Source organism: Typopeltis vanoorti, chromosome 11 (genome assembly GCF_054136105.1).
Source record: "Typopeltis vanoorti isolate ZY-2024b chromosome 11, IOZ_Tvanoo_1.0, whole genome shotgun sequence".
In the NCBI taxonomy this organism is placed as follows: domain Eukaryota; kingdom Metazoa; phylum Arthropoda; class Arachnida; order Uropygi; family Thelyphonidae; genus Typopeltis; species Typopeltis vanoorti.
The window spans coordinates 43039703-43065045 of NC_143559.1; the positions used below are offsets into that span (position 1 = coordinate 43039703).

Genomic DNA, 25343 nt, shown 5'->3' on the forward strand with positions numbered 1-25343 from the left:
CTTCGGGACCATGAATGCACGCCGGATATCTCCGCACATGGTCAGGCCACGCCAGAGTGGTATTACACAGTTTGCAAAATGTTTAAAAGATTAACAACAGATGGAGTTCGGGTGCTTCAGCTCAGCTCAAACAGGCTGTACTGGAAATTCTTCGATGTTTTTGGTTGGGTAACGCCTGATCTGGCCACGAATGAAGAGGTGTTCTTCACCAACATCAAAAATAACTGGGGACAACCTTTTCACCGGAACCTGGCATGGAGAATCGCCTACGGCACACTCCCGGTGACATTGGTTAAGTCTGGATATAGTTCGCGACCATGTGATCCATTTTGCGACGTCTGTCGTGTAGTCGAAACTGTAGGGCGTCTCTTCTACCATTGCCCACCAGTACAGCGTGTCTGGCAAAGGCTGGCTGAGATGTTTGCAATCCCGGTGTCCACATTCGCGGAAGTAATTCTACTACAGTTCCCCTCACCGGTGACCAAAAAAAAAAATTTAATTTTCCTGATAAATGTAATCAAACACCACGTGAAAAATTCGGCAAAAACATCTCCTTATTGAGAAAGACCGCATCTATCATAGAATTACGAGCTGTATCTCCGTCGGTTCTGGGAGCAGGAAAGGTACTTTCTAGGCGAAGAGCAGTTCCTAAGGAGATGGTGCAGGTCACCAACCATATGCCAGATCACACAAGGGGGAATTCAAGTGTGTGTACACTTGTAACACCACTGCCGTTAGAGCCTTCCTTCTAATCCAGCATTTATTTGGTATCCTATTTTAAGTTCTTTACTCCTAGTTCAAGGTTTCTCTATTCCAAGGTTGACCTGAATAAACCCGGGCTGCGAAGGCCACCATCGAGGTGGTCCCAAGCCCTTTTCAGGGCGGGGTCTTCCGGACCGGACTAGGTCCTCTCCCTTTTTTGTTCACCTATTGCTCCTATTTTGTTTTTTCTGTAAATTTATTATATTCTAGAGATGTCTACTTTCATAGTCCTTTTTGATATATTTATTCATGTTAAGTGTTTCCTAGTTTCTTATATTTTTCCTTTTAGGATTTTTCCATTTTAAAAGTGAAAAGTCAACGACCATCTTAGAAGTACCCGGGGGTCAACAGCTAAAACTGGTCAACTAAGGCCTCTTTCTCTCCTCTAACAGTATATACCTTCTATCTTTTATCTTCCTCTCATACTATCTGCTGAATCTCAGCATCTTCTTCACTCCAAAGGCCAATTATGAGAGACTTGAACTCATAAATTATATCTAGAAACAGCTTTCAGAGAGAAATAGTTTTTTTGTAACAATAATAGCCGTAGATAAAACAATGTGTTGTGTTACTAAGCTTGGCTGTTTCTAAGTATAAAATTTGGCCCTTTAAGTGGAAGTATATCTGTACAAAAATAATATAATATGATATATATTTATTTACAAAAATAAAGAGCCAAAAGCTTCAGTTCGGAGATGCAAAATTTATAAAAAATCAAGTACATATTAAATCCGGCATTATTTCAAAGCCGAATGTAGAATCTATAAAATTTTCGAATTAAATTTGACCAGAGAGCTTACGGGAGCTTATCGGACCTTATAGGGGACACGATCTCTAGCCCGAGCGTCAATATATTCCTAATCAATCATTTTGATAAACCTTATCAAAATGAACCAATAGGAGGCGAATATACGGACTCTTGGGCATAGCGATCGTGTCACCCATAAAGTCCGGCTAGGGCAACTCGTAAATGCCGGTGAGTGTATTCCCGTAAGCTCTCTAGTCAAATTTCATTCGAAACTTTTATAGTTTCTACATTCGGCTTTGAAATAATGCCGGATTTAATATGTACTTGATTTTTTATAAATTTTTCATCGCCGATCTGCATTGCTCTTTCTGAGCAATAAATACACAATGTTATATTCAGGCAATGACAATCAAGGAAAAGAAGGAGTAGCCATAGTATTCAACACAAAATACGAGGCTAATCTGGGGAACTGGACAATGAGACTTATTTGTGCCTATGGTCCCACAGAAGGTTCTACTAAGGTAGAAGTGGACGAATTTTTTCAGGCTTTAGAGAAAGCAACTGACACAATAAAAAAGGAAAAGTTGGTCCTTGTTTGGGGATCTAAATAGCAGAGTAGGAAATCATTGTCAGACATACAAATATATTTTGGGAAAATTTGGAGAAAAGAACAAGGCTAATATTAATGGCAAATATCTGTTGGATTTCTGCTCAGGACATGGACTGGTTATTACTAACACCATGTTCCAACATAAAAATGTGCACAAATTCACATGGAGAGAAGAGGCAAAGAATAAGAAAAAGTCTCATTGACTATGTTATTGTTGATAGTGATGTTTTCTCCCTGGTGCAGGACACCAGAGTGTACAGAGGATTTGAAATTGGAAGTGATCACTATTAAGTCTTGAGCAGGATAAAATTGAATTTCATATTGAAAAGAATAACATGTAAGAAAGTTTTAAAGTGAATAAAAGTTGAGCAGCTCTCAAATGTGAACTGTAGACTAAAATACACAAAGATTATTGAAGAAAAAATGAAAGAGTTTGAGAACAGGAACCAAACCTTGGAGATTCAGTGGCAAGCCTTGAAGAAAACCCTGATGGATTCAGCCAGAGAGGCATGTGGTTGTGTGCAAGGATAAAAAATCAGAACTCCACGGTGGACACAGGAAGTGAAAGAAGAAAGCATATCAAAAGTTCCTGGCAAATGAGTCGGCTTGTGCTCTTAGAGAATACAGAGACAAATGTAAGAAAGCTAAACACTGTGTAAAACTGGCTAAACAAAAGTCATGGGAGGGCTTTGACAAGTACATAGGAAATAAATATCAAGAAGGTGGCAAAATATTCTGGAGTTGTTGATGAAGCTTAGAAATGGAGGAAAGAGTGCTATAAAAGGAATTAGAGATGATAAAGGTGATATGAAAGCTGGTGAAAAAGATATCCTTGAAGTATGGAGTAATTACTTCGAAAATTTGCTAAATGAAACAAGCAGTGATGACAGCACAGTGGTAAAAAACACTGACCAGGCATGCAGTCAGGAATACATATCCATACTTGAAGTAGAAAAAGCTATCAAAGGCTTGAAATGTGGAAAGGCAGCAGGAGTATTCGACCAGAAATGCTGACGTATGGTGGTATAAAAGTCTTACAGTGGCTGCACCGCATAGTTCAGAAGTCCTGGGCACAGGGACGAATTCCCGATGATTGGAATAGAGCTCTCATAGTATCCACATATAAAAAGGAAAATAAAACTGAATGTGAGAATTACAGAGGTATTTCCCTACTGAGTGTTCCTGGCAAGATCCATGCAAGTATACTTGAGAGACGGTTGAGAAGAATTGTGGAAGAAAAGCTTGGTGAAGAACAAGCTGGATTCAGGCCAAATAGAGGCTGTCAGGATCAGATCTTCACTTTACAGCAAATAGTGGAGAAATCATGAGAATATAACAAATATCTATATTTAAGTTTTGTCGATTTGGAAAAGGCATATGACAAGGTGCCAAGAGAGAGAAGCTATTCAATAAGCTACAGTTATATGGTGTCAATGGGGTATTATATCAAGCAATACTTAGTCTATATTTGTAAGTCAGCAGTTAGAATTGAAGGAAGTACAGGAAGATGGTTTAATGTTAAATCTGGTGTGAGACAAGGATGTACATTATCCCCTCTGTTATTCATTATCTATATGGATCACATTATGAAGGAAAGTAGTATTAAACCTGATATCAAAATTGGAGATGTTAATGCTGCTCTTTGCTTTATGCGGATGATGTTATACTTCTAAATAAATCTGCTACAAGTCTGGAAGATTCCCTAACTAAACTGACTAACTGTTGGAATAGATATGGTATGAAGGTCAGCAATAAAAATACAAAGACAATGAAAATAGGCAGAATCGTTGAAAATATCAACTGTGTTGTGAATGGAGAACCTGTGGAACAAGTAAAACATTTCAGCTACTTAGGCACGATTTTTACTGAAGATGGTAAATTAAATATAGAAATAGACAACAGAATCAACAAAGCTGGCATGGTAGGAAGTCAAATGAATAAATTCACATGGAATAAGAGAGAAATTAGTCGGAACACTAAATTAGCTGTATACAAGACAGTGTTCAAACCAGTTTTAACTTATGGATCTGAGAGATGGGTCAGAAGTAAAACACTTGACCAAAGACTAGAGACCGCAGATATGAGAGTCCTGAGAAAGATTAGAGGCGTAAACCGATGGCATCAATGGCAATATCATACTAAAAACGAGGATATTAGGAAAGAACTGGACATTGTCAGCATGCAGGAATGCGTTAGCAGAGCTAATCTCAGGTGGTATGGTCACTTAAATAGAATGTTCTCTGCCAGGTTGGCAGCAAAACGACCCAGAGGAAGACCAAGATATAGGTAGATTGATACGGTACAAAGTGCCTTAGATGATAGAAATATAAGATCTGATAATGTTGGAGTCTTGACAAGTAACAGACTGATTTGGAGGAAAATTGTAGATAGGAAGTTAGTAATGATGTAATTGTTTTCATGTAGTACTATCATATCCTGTACACCCCTTGAGGGTGCATGGCAGGAATTTGATGATGATGATGATGACATTCGGCTTTGAAATAATGCTGGATTTAATATCCACTTGATTTTTATAAATAAGATATTTAGTTGAGCTGTACAAGTAACACCTGGTGATTGTTTTCCACCTTTTCGTTTCTTTTTTTTTTTTTTTTTTGCAGTTCGCAAAAGTCCCCCCCCTCCCCCGAAAAAAAAAAAAACTTGCCAGCCATGTGTGGGAAGGGTTTTAGATCTTACAGAAGTCGAGATGCCTTAGTAACTGGACATGCAATTTCCAGTTTGATTCTCCACTCACCCGAAAAGATCAATTACTGATTTTTTCCAAACACTAGATGATATTCATTATTCTAATTCTCTGCATCGTTTCTGTACCATTGATATAAACACTGCGTCTAGGAAAAGGATATTTTCATTCAGAACATCGGATAGTATAAATTCAAACATATAGTTAACGGACTCATTTAGATAACAGAACTATCGTTGGACTAACCAATGGGCCTCACTCACAAGTTTGAGTGCAGATGTTTTTCCGCCTTCATCTATCGACGCTCTCCTCAGCTTTAATTTTTGTTTTCTCTCTAACCATCGGTTGTTTTTTCACATATTCCTCTGTTTGCACATACATACGACGACTTAAAGATCTCTTGACATTTTTGGAGGCCTGAACATCTCAGTTGACTAATCGTGGTGAGTACTCCAAGCCAAAGTGCCGCAGAACTAGCAAGACATTTCAGCCTTGAGGGCAGCAATTGTCAACTAGACCTTCTTCACTCTTCCGCAGACCTCAAGTCAAGGAACTTCAACGACACTGTTGGCTCTCTTGCAAGAATCAACCATTATTTCTCCTATAGATAGGATTCGTTGGTAGACGATGATTCTTGCTTCACGTATTACCTGTTCTTGTCTCTCTCCAACTTGAGTTTGAGTAAGAAACTGTTGCTAGAATTAGTAGAAAGGCGTCAAAAAGAATTCAAGCCTTTCATGTGCTACTTCATGGGAGATACTGCCTATTTGTACGTGAAAGGGAAACACGAGAGTTTATTTGGGGTTTTCGTTTAGCCAAATTAAGCCAGTATGGAAAAATTATCTACATGAAGATAAAATCTATAAAAGTATCTTTGTCAGATGGAACTGGAATGGCAGGACTTGAGGTGAGCAGTTTGAATATGACCGTGAAGATCGCTCAGCCAGTCACTGACATCAATGTTTGGGAATTTGAACTCATGATAAAGCTCGCCTGTGCCTCAACTTACGGGTTGAGGCACAGGCGAGCCGAATGTAGCTATTCAGCAATGTATAAAGTGCAATTAGTAGGGATAGAGTCCCTTATCTCACGGAAATACTTTCCAATATACAATGGGAAAACATCCAGAAGCTTATGTACTAAAAGTAGCAACACCTGCACGTGTAAATAATATTAAGATAGCAAAGAAAGAAAATAAATACTTAATTAGGAAAGGACAATCTGAAATGTATGTTGAAATAGAGGAAAAAGCACTTCTATAATTCGCTTCCAAGACAATCTCATGTTAGAATACACTTAAACTAACGGGTAGGTCACAAATAGAAGAAAAAGATCTGAAGGATTCCATCGAATAATTTTTTTCTCATTCTGTGTGTCGTGATGTAATTAACGAGGGTTACAAATATATAAAGTTATTTTTAGAATCTTTTAGAGAGACAAGAGCAAATCGACAAATGTCGAACAGGATGTACAATAGTACAGGGTGCCCAGAAGTCATGGAGGAATTTAAAATATGAATAACCCCCATACCAAAGACTCTTGAACACTGAGATCTTAAATAATCCGAATTCTGAAACTAGAGTTGTCATTTCGAAACAGAAAACAAATGACTCAGCGAAACTCTTGAATTAATAAATATTTTAATAGATTAAATTTTGTCTCATGCACGAACGGAAATGGAAAAAATTGTGCAGGAAGAAGTAAGTGAAAGGGAGAACTATACTCCCTTCTGTAAATCCCTTACAATAAAATTTAATATAAAAAAATTATCCTTTGTTAAAGGACAAACTGATAAAACAGCATGTGAATCTTAATATACATGGCATCTTATGATATAAATACACTATAAATGGTATAAATAAAATTAGTATGCATTTTCAAATAACACGTTTTAGTAAAACAGGAGAATATCATTAAATTTAAAACCAGGTCTAAAATAATTTTTCAGTGATATACACCTATAATAGAAGTTCGAAGTGGCTAGTGAAGCATTAATTGAAATCACTAATAAAAAGCAAATGTACGCGCTTCTGAGCAGAGTCATTCAACAGTGCAATACTAAGGTAACTCTCCTATCAAAATACAAGTTTCAAAAGCAAAACAGAATTTTCTTCTTGGCTAAGAAATCAATTAATAATTTATTATTCCTGTTCAATACGAATTTATTACTAATATATTTTAATAGTTATTAAAATATTGAACAAGTAGTCATTAAATTCATTAAAAGGCGAATTAATTATACAACACGCTATACGACATAAATGGGCATTTAGTATCCTCTTTTAATATGAATTTATTTCCTATATGTTATACCAACCAGTGAATTGGGAACTTTTATTTAATACCCTGATGGACTTATTTTAGCCTTAATTACAGCACATGTGAGATTTGGCATAGATTCCACAAGGTGTTGGATTGCGTCTGCAGCATATAAGGCGTTCAGCACACCCTTCTTTCACTGGCTCAGATTTCACGGAAGAGATTGCTCACTGATCTGTTTTTCTAACATGTCCCATACATTCACAATGGGGGTTTAGATCCTGGCTTTGTGGTGGCCAGAGAAGATGGTGGACGTCGCTGTCATGCTCACTGCAACACTGCTGAACAATTCTTGAGTGATAGACAGTAGCATTGTCGTCTATGAAAAAAACCGTCACCTGGTGGATAAAAAATCAACATCGCAGGATGGACTTAATCGGTAACAATATCCAGATATTCCTTGGAGGACACCCGACCTTCCAGCAATAGTAGGGGACGCGTTCCGTACCAATAGAACATGACCCACACCATGACACCACCTCCAGAACCTTCAGTTGTGTTTACGAGGCAAACTGGGTTCGTTGCTTTATGGATTTCCGCCAAAATCTGCCTACCATCGGTACAGAACAAGGTGCACCGTGATTGGTCGGACCACATGGCTTTTTTTTTCCCAGTGTCCAGACAGTCCCCACTGTGTACGAATTTTCCGGTTCTTCTTAGAAATCAGTGGTTTATTTATGGGCATGCGACTGCCAATACCGATCCTCTTCAATTCCCTGCGCGTGGTTAGGTGAGAAATTGGTGGAGAACAGCCTTCATTAATTGCGGCACACAGGAAGTTCTGTTTGTTCGTACAAGCCATTTCAGAGGACGGCGATCTCCTTACTGAAATATTGTGTTAAGATCATAGTTATGCCTCTTAGCAAATAACCTAAAAATAGCCCGCAAGCAATGTGGGTTATTTTTCCACTGATTAACCACCCGAGATATCTCACCTTTTGAGAAAGCAATCAGCTATGCTGTTTTCGGGAACCCACAATAAGCCCTTTATCGATCTCCGAAAGATACTTTGTTTTTCCCATTGCTATCAACACTATTACTGCCCAGAAGCATTTTTAAATAATTACCTAGGAGGTGACGCTCGTGGCCAAGTATTTTGTATATACGCTACCTAAGTGTCTTTTATGTACATCTTTAGTGTTCAGAATAAATGTGTAGGAATAAATTTATATTAAAAGAGCGAAATAAAGTTGCAACACGCTATTAAGCATATGAATTATTAATCACCTTATGTTTTTATTAGTTAAACAATTTATAAAAATGCAACATTATTTTTATTTTATAATTTTAACACTTTCATTGCCAAGCTGAAAATTAGAACTTCGTGTGTGCATATAAAAATTTTTTATACGCCGCTTTATTTAGGTAGCGACGTTCACGCGATAACGCGTGATCGGCTGCCCGGCGAGAGCCCGCATCACGCGATATCACGTGATTGGTAATGAACATGTTAAAAAACAAAAAAGCTCATTACTTATCACAACTAAATTATACAAATTTAAAAAGCTATAAAAATATTTTAAATTATTTTTATAAAATTAACAACGTTTAGGTTTTATATCAATCGGGTGAAATATTTTTTTAATTGGGAAGATAATAATAATAACGATAACAGTAGGACATTAGCCTTTATATCTATAAAGTCATTGGTCTCGTGATGGTTGTGTTAATAAAAAAAAAAAAAAAAAAAAAAAAGGCCTTTCCGGTATAATTTTCTTAAGTCTAGACTCTGGAAGAGTGATTATATCAATACTAAATACAAACAATGGCTAGAAAAGGTGCAAAACAAGAAGAAAAACAAACGGAAACGTCATTTAGTATTGCGCAAAGAACCAGAAATCCTTAAAAATATACACATACACAATGCATGGGGAAAAAATATCCTGAAAACAAAACGACACCTTTTAGTTGATGAACGATACCAACAAATTATATATAAACTTAAGAGCTAACAACAAAGAAAAAATACAGCAAACCTGTTGTAAATGATGATCTATTGAAGTATTTAAACAGCTGTAATAAGGACCGATCACATGATGCAGATGTGTTTATACATCGAAATCATTAGAGATAATACATTCAGGGACGAGAAAATCATACTAAGTAGGTTCCAGAATTGGGATGCTATACTGACGGAAAATCCAGATGTAGCTAAACCTATTGGCCGCGCCCAGATGTCGGCAACCTTTCAAAGAAAAGTCGAGCTACTTCAAGTTGTTTTTCCCGAGGACCAAACTTGAATGTTTTGATACTTTTTTTCATGAAACGTCTTTCTATGTTTGATTTCTATTCCCCCCCCCCCACCTTGTTCATTTATTTATTTATTTATTTTTTGTCAATGTCTGTCCGTGGGAATATTTAGTCTATTTTTGCAATTTAATTGAAAAAAGTTCCTAACATCGCGTAGTTGTGGTCAGTCTTCTATTTAGGATTGAAGCGGATTAGAATTCGAAATAGAAACAGACGTGGCTTGTTTGTGGTACGAGAAAGTTTACTGAGTACAGAGCAGTCTGATAAACGGTCAGGCCATCGGGCATAAGTTTATATTAATATATTTTTAGACCACTTAATTTTCGTTAGACAAATGGATTTTCACATTTTTATGTTTATCATGTGATATTATTAATAACCAGTGGCACGCATGAAGTTAAGAATCTGTAGGTTGACGACTCCCTAATATACTGCAATCAAAACACCGATATCTCGCATTTACCATGCTTATAGGTGTCGCCACCGTGCACAGTGACATCTTTGTTACCAAAATCATTAATATTATTTAGACAAGTCGAACGATGAGAATAGCCTTCTTGAATATTAATATTTTTTTTACACTTTTTTTAATGATAGGTTATTAACGAGCTGAATATGTTGCTACTTTAAGGAAGTCCACTGTTTCTCATTATAATTTTTCACTCTTTAAAACTGTGAAAGAAACCAATAATTCCCTGAAGCAGTGGACTGATGAGGAGGAAAGGGAGCGGTTCATTTGAATTTAATATTTTATTTAAAAGTCTTTTCCGGTTCAGCATAGACAGACGCTAGAAAGATGAGTTGATATCGTATAAATACAATTCCTAATTTAATTTTGATTTCTTTTTTTTGGACATCTTCGTAACTATACGATCCTCGGTACCGGATATAAACTTCCAACCTGACCCTTGACTTTTAGGGATGCTACTCTCATCCCACCCCCCCACCCCCTCTAAAATCTTAAACAGCCCGCACTACCTTCACCAAGATATCATTTACAGAAAAGTGATCTACGGGTGTTCGGTTTCATCTCCTTCATTCGGAAATTGTGACCTATCGCTGACAAGCCGGTCTGCATCACAAAAGAAGAAAACGTAATTACAGGATCGGATAACAGACCGACTTCTTATACATGCAAAAACAGGGTGTTCTACAAGTACGCTATGCTTTACTTGTTCTCACCTGAAAAGGAAAAAAAAAAAAAAAAAAAACATATAATTGTGACTATTTATCAGACTGCGTGACTTGCACCTTTATTTAGGGTGGATGAAAACTTTGGAATAACAAGGGTGACACTCTAATAATAGGTAGACGGACGTACCTCAAGCATCAAGTTTTTTTCTTTTCTTTTAGAGCGAGAGGTTCCATAAAGAAAGCATAAGAATGGATGAGTTTTAAGTTAAGAAAAAAAAAAATAAGAATAAAACTATTGCAGCTGTCTGAATTCCACTGTAAACATCAACGCCATGTTGAGCTTGTTCCGGTATGTGCAACTCTGCTTGCGAATGTCATTCACTGCTTGTGGTCAGATTGATTTTGACGCAGTATTCTGAGATCGCTTGCAAATAAGTCACGAACAAAAAAGTTGGTCTTTGAGCGTGATATAACTATCCTTGAACCATTTTTAAACAAACAAATACAAGTATTGTTCATACTTGTATTCGTTTGAAATGGATGAAATATTCTGGTCTTTCGCTTCTCGTGTGTTTCGGAACTACTGTGCGTTCCCCCTCCAATCACATAGTCGTTTTTATCGCATGCTCTTTAATTTTATAAACAAAAAAGATATAATTATAAAGACGACACACAAGGGGAAAAAAATGCTATTCAAAGACATAAATGTCAAAACGTTTGGACTCCTGATGCCTCTATTTGACCTAATCACTTATTTTCTTCCCGATGTTGGCTATTAGTGTGTAAACTTATCCACTTCATATTCTCCGCTGGGTGGCGTGAACGTTCACTGCAAATCCCATAATCTCACGTATCAGTGTGCTGTCTCAATTCCATTTCTTTCACTTTTTTCCATAACCAATCTCTCCGGATATTGTCGGAGAATCGTTAAACGTCGAGCGTCATTTGCTCTTGCGATCGCTTCTGCCCGCTGTTGATGGCCCATTCCCGAACAAATAAAGTGCGCTCGGCGACTGAGAGAAACGAAAATCTCCCGTCGAATTATTCGGAGATAAGCACCGTTTTGATTCGGTGTCGTAAAGCGAATAACGACACTTTGAGTCCGCGTGCATTTTTATCCGTTTAAAGCTTAATCCATCGCCACATTATGAAGACTCGCTAAAAGGTGAAGAGATGTCCGTGGGAGCGCTGCGATATTTATCCGGTAATCCATCGAGTCGTTTGCAGCACTTTTAAATCGGCCGAAGCACAAAAATGAGAGGGGGAGGGATCGCGAACGAACCGGAAACGGACAGTGTGTTACAGACGCATAGAAAGCTTGGTCAGTTTGGAAAGAGAAAGTCAGAAGATAATATTTGCTAATAATCCAAGTTACAGATTTTATATTTAATACGACGCTATTCTGCATTTTTTTCCCCTCTGAAACAAACCTACCTAGTGATTTTTCAGCTAAGTTCATAATTCCTCCGATAGAGGTCTCTGAATGTAGCAATGGATACGGAGTTTTGACTTCATATCCAGTTTTGACTATCATAAGAACTGAACTCCAAGTGTTCGTTCTACATCGCAACCGAACGAATGGAAATTTCAGAAGACCAACCTTTCTCGAAGCACTGGTGATCAACAATTCACCAGTGCTTCGAGACGAATCCATGGTCTACTACAGAATTTTGGGGTTGGGTTTTATATAAACCACCATGTATTTCAGTTCTAATTTTTATCGTGGTGTCATCATACATTTACGAGGAAATTTTTTCTGTATTTAAGTGATAGATATCAGACAATCGTCTTCTCTCTCTATTGTGAATTAGCGTATTTTCGTTTAGAACTCCAGTTTAAACAAATATTATTACAAATATTCAACCCCAAACATTCCGTTAATGAAATTTTTATCTCACTCCCACCCAGGAAACGTTGTAAACTTAGATTTAAAAAAAATTTTTTTTTTACATAATTCAAACCCCGCTCTAGAGACCAAACACGAAATTAGGACAATATTTCAGGCCATTTCTTTAAGCTAAACAGAAAGCTTTCATCTCTGCGGATGATTGTGCTAAGAATATCTTCGTTCTTTCTTTTCTTCTCTCTGAATCTCGACGCCAGACGAGATTCTGGACCTCCAAAAAGACCTTCGACAGTGATACCCTTCTTCTAAGATGGTCGACACTGTCAAAGGTCTTTTTGGAAGTCCAGAGACGCCATAAAGAGAGGCCGAAGTTGGCGTCGGGATTCAGAGAGAAGAAAGGAAAGAATGAAGATATTCTTCTATCTATTGCAGGATGTCCAGGAGGTTTTCTCACCTAGATATCAGAGATTTACTCTGCAAAGTTTCTTAATATCATCCTGGGCTCCAAATCGACGTCCATTCAGGCACTTTTGGGTGTACACCAGGGAGGCCCCCCCCTCCCCAATCTCTCTCTCTCTCTCTCTCTCTCTCTCTCTCTCTCTCTCTCTCTCTCTCTCCTATTTCCTTCAATTGTGTCATTGATGAGTTTCTTCACTCTCTTCCAAGTCATATTAGCTATTCTCTTGACACAACCACTGTTAATGCTCTAGCATTCGCTGATGACCTTATAGTCCCTACTAGAGAAGGCTACAAAATAATAAAATTCCGCTCACTTTAATGTTGCACTATTCAGTTGACAGAGCTTCATTACAAGAATCTAAACAAGTTCCCTCTCACCATCAATGGTTCAAGAATGACTCACCTTCTTCTTAGTTTTGAATATACAGATTTAATTATATTAAATCTGCCTGCTTAGAACACCACATTGTTCCAGAATTTACCTCTGCAACTGTATCTTTTAAAGATAGTATGGCGTCAGCAGGTTACTAAGTCTTGGACTATCTTCGTCAGACTGATTTCAAGATGCTCTCGTTTCGTGTCTTGCAAGGAACACTGGGGGGCAGCATAGAGGACTTACAAGAGAATGATTTCTCGAATCCCCAAGGTTTGGAGTTGGACAGCACAGAATATTGTTGGGACCTCTTCTGGTCTACATGTGGAACCATAGTATGTAACACTGTTTCAGTACGAAGTTAGAAAAATAAAATAATAAAATCTTCAATAAGCGGGGTCTCTCACCAGGCAATGGAATTCATCTCTTACGAAAAGCATCCATCCATCCATCCCCGTAGTAACTAGTGGCCAACTAGGCTGATATACCGTCCTGGTTTATAAAATAAAATATCCAACTTAAATTTTTTTATTCTTATAGGAATTTAATAAGAAAGCTTGTAATTATATCTTTCACTACCGAGGAGCATCTGATTTGTGCTCTGTGTTACCGAGCCCATCTCACTGCAATGGCTGACATCACTGCGGTCTTGATAACTAGCCCCCGTCAGTGTTTCTGAGTAGCAATTCTGAAGTTAGAAGCCGTGGTTCAACTGAATTCCATCGATATAATTGTTTTCTTATCGGTGTCCTCCTCAGTTCTGAATATGGATCACATGGTCCCGAAAAGGTTGAACACATTCAGTGCATTCAGAATTCGTTCCAATGGACACACTTATTAACCCTGAATGTAAAATTGAAGGCACAGATTCGAAGAGATTGTTGCAGGCATGAAATAGCTTTTCTTTTCCAACGAAACTCCGTAGTCCAGTCGGATGGAAAGGCCTGAGTTCGAGTCCCATCCAGGATGCGAAGAACTTTTATAACAGCTTTGTAAATCAAATCGAATAAAATAAAAAAAAAATAAAAATAAAATAGGCTATCCCGTCTTAAAAATAAATGAATTAAAATTCTTTCCTGAATTTTTATTTATTTGTTTATTTTGAATTGCAGTAATGAAAGACGCAATCCAAATGCTGCATACGTCCAACTTCAAAGCTTTTCTAAAAATATGTCTTCCAAGCAAATAACGAAGGTTCCACCTATTTTATCAATAGTGTTTTTAATATCCTAGATCAGCGTTTCCCAAATGGTGGGTCACGACCCGGCGCCCGGTCACGAAAGCTAAATGTCGGGTTGCCGGGTCGCAAGAGAAGGTGGAAGCTGCAACAGAAAAACTCAATTTATGGTCTCGTCGTGTGGAAGCAGGGAATTACAGATCTTTTACAAAGCTAACAGAATTACAAAAAGATTATAATATAATGAGTTACATGCCGGATGAGATTTCAACTGTTATCAAGGAACATATGCTAGGATTGCAGGCAAGTTTGAAGGAGTATTTCTCTCCCCCCCCTCCCCAATCAACAGTAACAAAGCATGGATAAGGAACCCTTTTACGGTGAACGCAGAATCTGAGACAGAATTGTCGTATTCAGATATTGAATCTATAATTGAACTGTCATGTGATACGGCACTCAATTGAATCTATAATTGAACTGTTATGTGATACGGCACATCTTCAACACAATACCACTGATGGATTTTTGGCTGTCTTGCCGTCAGGAGTACCCAGTTTTAGCAGAAAAAGCGATAAAATTTCTAATGCCTTTTGTCACCCCTATAAATGTGAAACAGGCTTTTAAACACTGGTTTTTCTAAAAATAAATAAATATAGAAACCGATTGGAATTCGAACCGGATTTAAGAATAAAGTTATCATCTTTTCCTCCAAACCTGAAGTTTCTTGTTAACAAACAACAGCCTCACACTTCTCATTAATAAATTAATTACTGACTTTAGTTTAATTTCTTTATATTTTTGTAAGAGTAAATGCTTCTTTATTATAATAATAATAAATGAAAACTCTATGAACATTCAAGTCTGTTTTATTTTACCTATTGACCATAATAAGTTCATTTTATTTCATTTTTACTAAAATAAAAAATAAAATTATTTTATTTTAGCAAAAAAAAATGTACTTTTAATTTCTGAGAAAAATTAAGGTGTTTTAACGACCTACTTCTTTTTTTACTGCATTTTATGAAAAAAATTACAAATTTACTTTGTATAACACTCCAATATTAAGATACAAGTATTAAGTATTTACTTTGATCCAGTGAGACTTACTGAATACTTATAAGAGATCCTCTTTCTGTGTTAGTAAGTGCGTTTGTCAGAGCACAGTCAATGGACGAATAGAGGTCATAAATAAATTTTAGCGCCTCTTTTCAAAAGAAGCGAGTACGCAATCCTCTCGTCATTCTTCTGTTCCCCCCCTCACAAACTCCCCCGTCTTCTTCTTCCCCGAACTCCCAGTGTGCAATAGACGGAGTGTAACCAGTAATATGGCCACTAGCTGTCTGCAGTACGGAAATCAAATCACAGCATCTGCCTGGGGCAGATGCACCGAACCCTAATAAAATTTTCCTTTTCCAAATACGATTACTGCCAGCCCTGTAAAGACAGATACGTAGGGGGCGCTCATATCTAGGGGTCACTTGACTTGAATCGACAGCTCTCCTGATACGAATCATAGGAGATGCTTGTCACGTCTTGATGTCGAACGGTACGAGAGAGATGACCCCAGCGGCGAAGTATACGCCAACGTGTTAAGCCGATAACCACCCCTTCCTTCCCCTCCCCCATTTCTCCACCCGACTAAGGTGAAGCGATACAAGGGAATAGCCAGTGCTGTAAGCAAAAAAAAAAAAAAAAAAAAATCTGACAATTGACTCATTATTGCGGGGTGAGGTCCATTGTGTTCTTCGCATAGAAGTAAACGGTGTTGGAATTTATAAGTGTAATGAATCCCATCCCCCCCTTCTTTCTCGTAAAAGAATTAGGGAGTGGTGGGGGAGAGATGGATTATCCTCAGACACTGGAGTTAGGGTTAACAAATATGAAGCACGCGTGTGTGGAGAGGATTCATCGAAATGTTCTTTACTTTTACCATCTTCTGGTTGTGATGCCTGAACATAGCTAAGGATTGATTATTAAAACTCGGGAAAAAATTAAACCCATTATGATACAGAAAGTAAACTGAATACAAATCTGTTCATGTATCATTTCGTTACGCATAACCAAATTTCCTTACTAGAAAATCACCGCATCTCACTGTCGATTCCTTTTCACCATCAATCCTTATAAGGACTGGCTTAAAGGGGCGAAGCAAGAATGCTTTTTATTTTCCCCGTTATCTGTAGAGGACAGTGTAGGGATAAGGTGTTTTGAGCTATTAAAGCTCTGATCATGGCAAGAGGGTAACAGCAATAGCCGAGCCTCAGTTTGAACTTCATTGGCTACAGCATTGCCATCCATTACCCTCCAAGGGTATTATTAATCACCGCATCTCACGGTCGATTAACTATTGCCTATCTTTCACTATTTTAACAGACCTCTGCACTAAATTAATCATAATCATATCCTAATTTAAAAAAAGTGTACTAATAAAACTTCTTTTAACCTTTTAAAGATATAAAAAAAATTGAATATTTTAAATAAATATCATTTATTATTTTATTTTTCTTAATATTCTATATGAATTGGTTTTTTTATTGCCTTGTAAGACCCACTAAAAACAAAAGCAAGTTATTTACTGGGAAAAAAAACTGAAGATCTCTGAAGTGTAGTATCGTTGAGGGAGGTGGGGGGGGCATTCTAGGGTATAAAGAAGGGATTTCCCTTCGCATACAACTGAGTGCTATAAAAATTTACTCACTTTTGACTGACTTGCTGTGAGCAGATGAATCCCCGCACCATGGTGGATCTCCGTGCATCGTAAAGTCCCGCAATCGGAGGTAGCTTATGGTAAGCCGAATGATTGAGGCTTTGTCCAGCTGAGTCGTAATGGCCCCTGGTAAAGGGAGCATCTTGGCCAACTCGTAAAACTCGTAGTTCTCTTTCCCCCGCCGAGATCGAGCGGCATCCCGGGACTTCTCCTTCCGCATCTCTAGGATGCTGCGGATAAAAATGAGAAAGGAATTGAAAGAAATTGTCATTTTAAAGAAGAACTTCATAAATACTTAATAATATAGTCAATTGTAGAATTAAGTAACTATTTTTTCCACTACTTATACTAATCACATACAAATATATTGTAAAGATTCTCATCCATTCATGATATTTTATTTTGGTGAGCAACATAAGATAAGATGACAAGAAATCTACGAGTAAAGGGGATGGCTGCGTGTATTTCATTTACTTGTTTCTCGAATAACAGCTGTACTTTTCATTAACTCCTCCTATCATATCCTTATTGTATGCACAATGCTTTTTTGTTTGATATAACTACTGCATATGTCACAAACCGTGCAGAATTATGTTAATCACCTAACATTTATTAAACATATTATTTATCATTTTATTACAGATTTCATCCGTTACCCTCCAAAGGTAACAATCACTAAATTTTCACATTTTCCCATCCTTATAGTCCTTATAAGGACTGGCTTAAAGGGGCGAAGCAAGAATGCTTTTCATCTTCCCCGTTATCTGTAGAGGACAGTGTAGGAATAAGGTGTTATTGAGCTATTAAATAATAAGGACTGGCTTAAAGGGGCGAAGCAAGAATGCTTTTCATCTTCCCCGTTATCTGTAGAGGACAGTGTAGGAATAAGGTGTTATTGAGCTATTAAAGCTCTGATCTCATGGCAAGAGGGTAACAGCAACAGCCGGGCCTCAGAACTTCATTGGCTACAGCATTGTCATCCATTACCCTCCAAGGGAATTGGATTGAATGAATCAATCACATTTTCCAATTCATTTATTTTAACTTTTAATATAATAGTTATATATAATTATAAAAGGTGTATAATGTTTTTGTTTTAAATTTTTATTTATTTCAAAGGAAATAAAAATTAAAAAATATAGTCAATCTTTTCTATTCTATTTTTTCATTTAGTTTTTTTTGTTTTATTACCAATTAATACAGCTTAAATATATGTTTTTTTCTGATATAACTGATGTATTTATGATCCAGCAAGAAAGGTAACTTGCACATTTTAATGCAACAAACAGAGAAATTAGCAGAATTACCTTATGGATTGGTATAATGATAATAGTATTCCATAAAGTCTCTTGGCAATTGAGAACATGCCCCAAAAAGTCGATGTGTTGTATCCAGAATATATTCTTAGCGTGCACTAATATTCTTTCTCCTCCATTACATCCAAATGAAACATTAATAATGATAAATAAAAAAATAAAAAAAAACAGTTACATGTTCGCGAAGAGTGAAGTGAAAGAAAGATTCCTGCTAATATTTACTTTACAATTCTGAGATAAAAGAAAGAAGAGGTTTAAAATGAGAGAAAATGCTTTGGGGGAGGGGAAAAGAAAGAAAGACAAAAACGTATCGAATCAGACCCCTAACCAGCATCCTCCCCTAGAGCAATCAGTATTCCACCCGTTTGGAGTCGGATAATTTCCCGTCGGAATTGGCAGTGGCGAGAGAAACAGAGTCGCTTTAAATAGAGGTCGAAGGAGCATGCTGTCATGACTGCATTATAGGTAGCGAGACAGAGATTAATAGTTGGTTTGGGATATGGGGAATCTGAGTTTTGGGGAATGAAAGTTATCAGCAACCGTTCCCGTAGGTTAGCTGGCTTTTCGGTACTTTTCTCGCAAGTTTAAAAGTGTCTGTATAAGCAGTTGAAGATATGGTGTCAAAGAAAATGATTTTTGATCTAATGAATAAAATGGCCATCTGTTTGGTAAGCGACTTCCATGATAGTTTTGGCATGACAGTACTTTACATATCGTGGAAAATCCTTTGTGAGCTAAAAATAAATGAACAGAAATTTTGAAAAACAAAATAACTCTAGCTTTGCTGCTCTTTCTTTTCAAATTTTCGGCTATGGAGGGAACATCTCATCTCATCTCAGATCGAAAAAAACGTGTTTTTATAAGTATATATCTCTCAAGTGAAGAGATATAAGTTTAAATCTAAGAAATACTGAGAATTTACAATATAAATATATAATTTGTATACAAAACTACTGAAAATTATATTTTATTTCATGCTTTATAAGAAAAAATAAATGAATTTTGTAAAAAAAATTAATATTATAAATAATATTAATACACCATTTGAAAAAAAGATTATAAATATAGCATTCATTCAATGAAGAAACCATATGCTTTCATAAGGACTATCAGTCCTTATAATATGAGGCATATGACAATCTTTAATGGATCGGTTATTTTATATATATTATATTATATATATATATGAGTTCAGTTGAAGAATTTTCGGTCAAAATAAGAAGAAATAAGTTCGTGAATTTTCTCAAACACCATACTTCTGTTCCTTTTTATTCTATTTATTCAAATGACTACATCGCTTGCGAATGCAATCCCTGAAGTATTCTTTCCCTCACAAAACGATATCTTCGAAGTCACCAGTAATTTCTAAAAATGGCTTAAATGAATTATTCTTTTCTGAAATAAATTACTAAGTTTAATAATTTATTGAAATTTAATAGGAATATCAAATCATTCCATAATTAAGAAAATGAAATTCTTGAAAAGTAATATTTAGATTAAAATACATTAGATCAAAAATCTTAATTCATTTAGGCAATTAATGTGTAGGACAATACTTTTTTTTTTAACTCATACCGATTTATATATAAATAAGAACTAAAAAATAAAAATTTTCGGTCCATACGTAAAATGTGTTTTCATTATTAATAATAATACTAAATAATGTTACTTCTCTGTATCAACTAATTTCTAAATCTCTGTCTAACATAACATTAGACCACTTTTTGGTATCCTTACATGTCAAGGTTCGCTTCAACATCGCAATTATCCTCTGAGTTGTATTTGCAACTTTTGCTATGTGACCTTTGAACTTTTTCTATCCACCTATTCCTATCTACCAATACCCTTGTCTCTTCAGTTTCTTGTAGCATAACTCCGCTAAAATAATATGCTGCTGGAACTCTAATCACGCCAAAATGCAAATTTTACACTTCCTAACATTAAACTGATAGCCATTATCGTTTGCCCAAATTTCCAGCCTATTCAAATCATTTTGTAAGTGATGGATATCAATACCATCCCTGATTGCCCTGTCTATCTTTGCATCATCGGCAAACAATTGCACGTCTGATGTTAGACTCTGTCTGATGTCATTAATGTATAGATTGAAGAACAATGGCCAAAGGACTGAACCCTGAGGTACACCACTGGTCACCTTAAATCTGGCAGATTCACACCCACTGTATACCATTTTTTGATATCTGTCTGTCAACCATCCCCTGATCCAAGTCAAGAGTTTATATTCCAATCCCATATTCTCCAGTTTCTGCAGCAGCCTTTCGTGTGGTATCCTATCAAATGCCTTAGAAAAATCCAACATTCTCATGGTGTGTCCATTCCCTTTATCCAACTCAGCTGTAACATTGTTATAAAATATGATCAAATTGCTAAAACATGACTTTTCTTTAGTAAACCATGCTGGTCCTTGCAGAGTATAGCTTATTTCCATTTCTGTATGCGAATTCTTACCAACTTCTTTAAAATCTTCACTACCACACCAGAGATACTAATAGGTCGGTAGTTATACAAACATATGAAAGGCCTACCCAATTTAGCTGAACATTCCTTTAGCAGCGGTTTTGTCTGTCCCTATTGACAAATTCGTATACAGGTTATACAACAGCTCTTCAACCTCATTTTCATGATCCTCTAATTCTTCATCCAAATGTAGCAGTAGCACAGCGCATCATGTTACATACACCTGGTCGATATATCTTAGAAAAGCACTCATTAATTGAACAATCTCATTAGCTTCTGACACTGCCATCTGCATTCAATAAAGTTATTCTTCCACATTCATTCTTTCTTTTGCTTGCGACATAACGATAAAATTCTTTTGGATTGCCTTTAGCTTGCATGGCCAATTTCTTTTCATACTTCGATTTAGCTTTCCGCACAATACTCATTAATTTTCTGGCCTGAGCTTTATATATTTCATACCTTCTCTCACTGTTATTCTCACGATATTCTTTCCGCATCATCTTCTTCTTGTGGATCTCTTACTTAATAAGGTTGCACATCCATTTCACCCCCAACCTATTTATTCTTCGAACCCTATGGATACATTCAGATACTGCCTCATTCAAGCACTTTTTCAAAGATTCCCATGCATTGCTGACATTTTTTCCATTCAGTAACTGATCCAATGGGACCAAATATAGTATTCTCCTAAGTTGATATAATTATGATATATTTATCAATACAAGTAGATACTTCCCAAGAAAGCACATGATAATCACTGTCATCAACTGGTGTCAAAATAGCCATATTCTTAACAGAGACCCATTTTGACGCTATGAACAAATCCAACACTTTTTGACCTCGCGTTCCTTCTTTCACATGCTGCTTGAGAAAGCTGTCTCACAACAATTCAATAAATTCCTCTTCTTTCTTATTGTGAGATTTCTTCTCTACCTAATCAATGTTTAGAAAATTAAAGTCACCCATAATGATCACTCGTTTGGTACCCATAAGGCTAAATTGCGATGCATTTGTTCGTCTCCTGCACTGAGTTGCCAGGTCTGTAGCAACACCCCACCATATATTTCATTCTGTTAGCCTCCATTTCACACCAGATAGACACAAATTCATCGCTACATGGGACATTGTTACAATCATTGTTTTCTTGCGTTTCTATCCTAACTGGACTTAAGCCATCTGATATCATTAGTAGCACTCCTCCTCTCCTATCTCTTCTGTCATTCCTAAAAATAGTATACCCATTACACTCGATCCCACTTACCGTATGTGATGATTCTGATAGCCAGGTTTCACTAATGCCAACAATGTTAGGCCTCATCGTTTTCAATAAAGCAACAACCCTTTGTTTCTTATGCTCCTGGCATTTGTGAATAGACATAATAAATTACCACCTAGCCCATTCTTTTAATTAGATAAGCAGTTTATTTGATCTTGTTCTAGAATGTTCTCTTTTCCCTCCCCAGACATACTTAAAAGGTCCGAACCCAAAGCATATTTTTCCACCCCATCGCCACATACATAACCATGTTCAAAGACATTCATATCTTTATCACGTTTGCATACTAAACTTTTCCATAGCTGAACTTTCACACACACATAATAAAAGAAATTTCAATACAATACAATTAAAGTGCCGCATACTGTGAAGAATACGATGAAGAGAAGAAGGACCGATCATAGACGATTAAGATAGGTCCAGATCAGTCAATGATGACATGGCGCATTTCTTTTCGATGGTATGGGCCAGCTCTTACAAGCGATTAGGGATTGAAAGGAGCCTTAGTAACATCCGTGACTTGTCCATATTGGACCATAATTGACCCTGCTGTAGAAAAAGAGTCGGATGTGAGAAACAGAAAGAAGGAAATAAATAAATGATAAGATAAAATTATAAAAAGTGTCATCTAAATCAGCGCTTCCCAAACTGTGGGCCGCCCCCCCCCTTGGAAGCCTTTAGTTTTGTTGAGGGGAGGGTGAAATAATGAAAACAAATTTAAAATGTTTTAAGACTAATAAGATAGATATTATCTATCTATATAAAAATATAAGATGATGTGATACGTCAAATATGTAAGATGCTAAAAATGTAATATTTGCATTTGATTTTTGCGATATTCGCTTTTCTTTGGACATTTTACGAAACTCTTAGATGTATTTACATAGCCGATGAGCAGATGCATTTCTCCACTTTATTGTGCGTTTGGGGGAAGAAATGCAGACTATAGGACCACACAGAAATGATTATTAATAGGAAGGGAATATGAAGGGAAAAAAACGAAGAGAGACAGCTTGCATAGAACTTAATTGATGCGAAGAATCATTATCAAGGTTCACATTATTCATGTCTTTTGGTTTCTAGAGTTATTTTCACATATAGTATTAGCATGCGATTGGTTTGGTTCGACTGGATTTATTTTAGCTTAAGCAAATAAGGCTCCGAGGGTGTTTATGCCGGTGAATTCCAAGTGTTCTTTTAAGCGAGACAAAAAAAATCCTTCCACTTCTGTATGAGATGGTTAACTCATCTTCGGTTCCTTATAAAGATCGTAAACCGGATTGGAATTTAAATGCAAAGTCGGACCGTCTTTTAACACATATAAATACATATACACATATAAACAGACAGATAAAATGTGTACAAGCCGAGTCGATACTAGTCACAATATATATATATATATATATATATATATATATATATATATATATATATATATATACATACATGTATATATATATATATATATATATATATATATATATATATATCAATAAGATCTTTAAAATACCCCTCTACAGCTGCAATCACCTCTTGATTCGAAGAAAAACACTGACCAGCGAGGAAGAGTTTTAGTTTTGGGAAGAGATAGAAATCAGAGGGAGCCAAATCTGGGGAATAGGGTGGATGTTCCAACAATTCATAGTGCAGATTCCTTAATTTTCCCGTTGCCAAAACACCTTTGTGGGTGCATTGTTCTAATGAAAGATGATTTTTCTTTTCTGCAAACCGGGTCTTTTCTCACGAATTTTTTCGTCTAGTCAAGGCTGGTACAACCACGTTTAAACTCGGCAGCCCATTTCGTCGAAAACGAAGGAAGAGTGCCCATAAACATTTATGAACTTTTAACTTTTATATATATATATATATATATATATATATATATATAGGTTTATATGTGCAAAAACGCATCCTTAAAGCACCTCCTGGTTAAAAGATCGGAATAATATTTCCCGGTTATTGTTTTACCATTTTCAAGATAATTAATAAACAGAATGCCTTTAGCATCCCAAAACACCGATGCCATGACCTTTCCTGTTGGTGGAATCGGAATCGACTTTGTCGTCTTTGGCGATGAACAACCGTCTTCTGTCCACTGTTTTGACTCTGTTTGAATTCTGGTGTGTAATGGTGAATCCAAGTCTCATCCATAGTAATAAGTCGACGCACAAAATCAGTTTTATTCTTGTTAAAACGCTCCATTTCATGAAGTGCGTTTTTGATCTGCTGTGAGCAAGCGCGGCACCCATCTTGCGCAAAGCTTTTTCAATTTCAATTCTTCATGCAAAATATATCCTACATGTTCTTTTGAAATGTCTATAGTTTCAGCAATTTCACGCACTTTTACTCGTAGGTCATCCAATGCCATATCGTACACTCGATCGATAATTTCTGGTATTGTTACACTTTTTGGACGTCCTTCACGTGGATCATCTTCAAGGCTGGTGCGACTACGTTTAAACTCGGCAGCCTTTTGTAATTGTTAAAAACGAAGGAAGAGTGCCTATAAACATTTATGAACTTTTAACTTATAAGTTATATATATATATATATATATATATATATATATATATATATATATATGTGTGTGTGTGTTTATTTACATAATAAATATCTTTAAATGGCCATGTTGTCATCAGGAGATTTTTCTATCTCTTGTAATTTCAATGAATATTTCAATAGTAGATATTAAACTGTGCCAAAAATGATCTATAAATTAATCATCTGGTAGCTCATATAATATTCTTCTAATAATATTTCAGCTGGATCCAATAGCCTTTTTATAAATGTAATTTATGCTGATCAATCTTTCACACCATAATGAAAAATGGATAACTCATTTTCATTTAAAAAAAAAAAAAAAAAAACTATGACTGTTTTAAGGGAAGTAGTCCTTTTTAGAACTTCCGTGGTAACAGATGGCAATGATGTAATCAATGAAGTTTTAATTGAGGCTCGGCTATTGCCGTTGATTGATGACTAGAGCTTTTAGCTCAACAACACCCCATCCACACAGATTTTCTTCATTCAGATGACGGGATAAAGAGTCAAGGACTGAGTCCATCGCCCAGTTCTTTTAAGAACTTTAAGATGGATGTTTCAAGACAGAATTGCTTTCAAACAAATCAATTAAATAGTATAGTTTCGTCACTGAAGATGCATTTTTATTGTATGGAAGAAC

At 36.4% G+C, this 25343-nt stretch overlaps 1 protein-coding gene across 1 annotated transcript in view; it reads right to left on the minus strand.

The window, feature by feature from the left end:
- The window catches only part of LOC150101478 (protein trachealess-like), a 166791-nt gene that overhangs the window by 16916 nt on the left and 124532 nt on the right, over nucleotides 1-25343 (minus strand). Inside the window, exon 2 of the mRNA XM_090400269.1 lies at nucleotides 17081-17319. Within this exon, the coding sequence (XP_090256395.1) occupies nucleotides 17081-17309 (229 nt within the window). The 5' untranslated portion in view covers nucleotides 17310-17319. The remainder of the gene's footprint in view (nucleotides 1-17080; nucleotides 17320-25343) is intronic.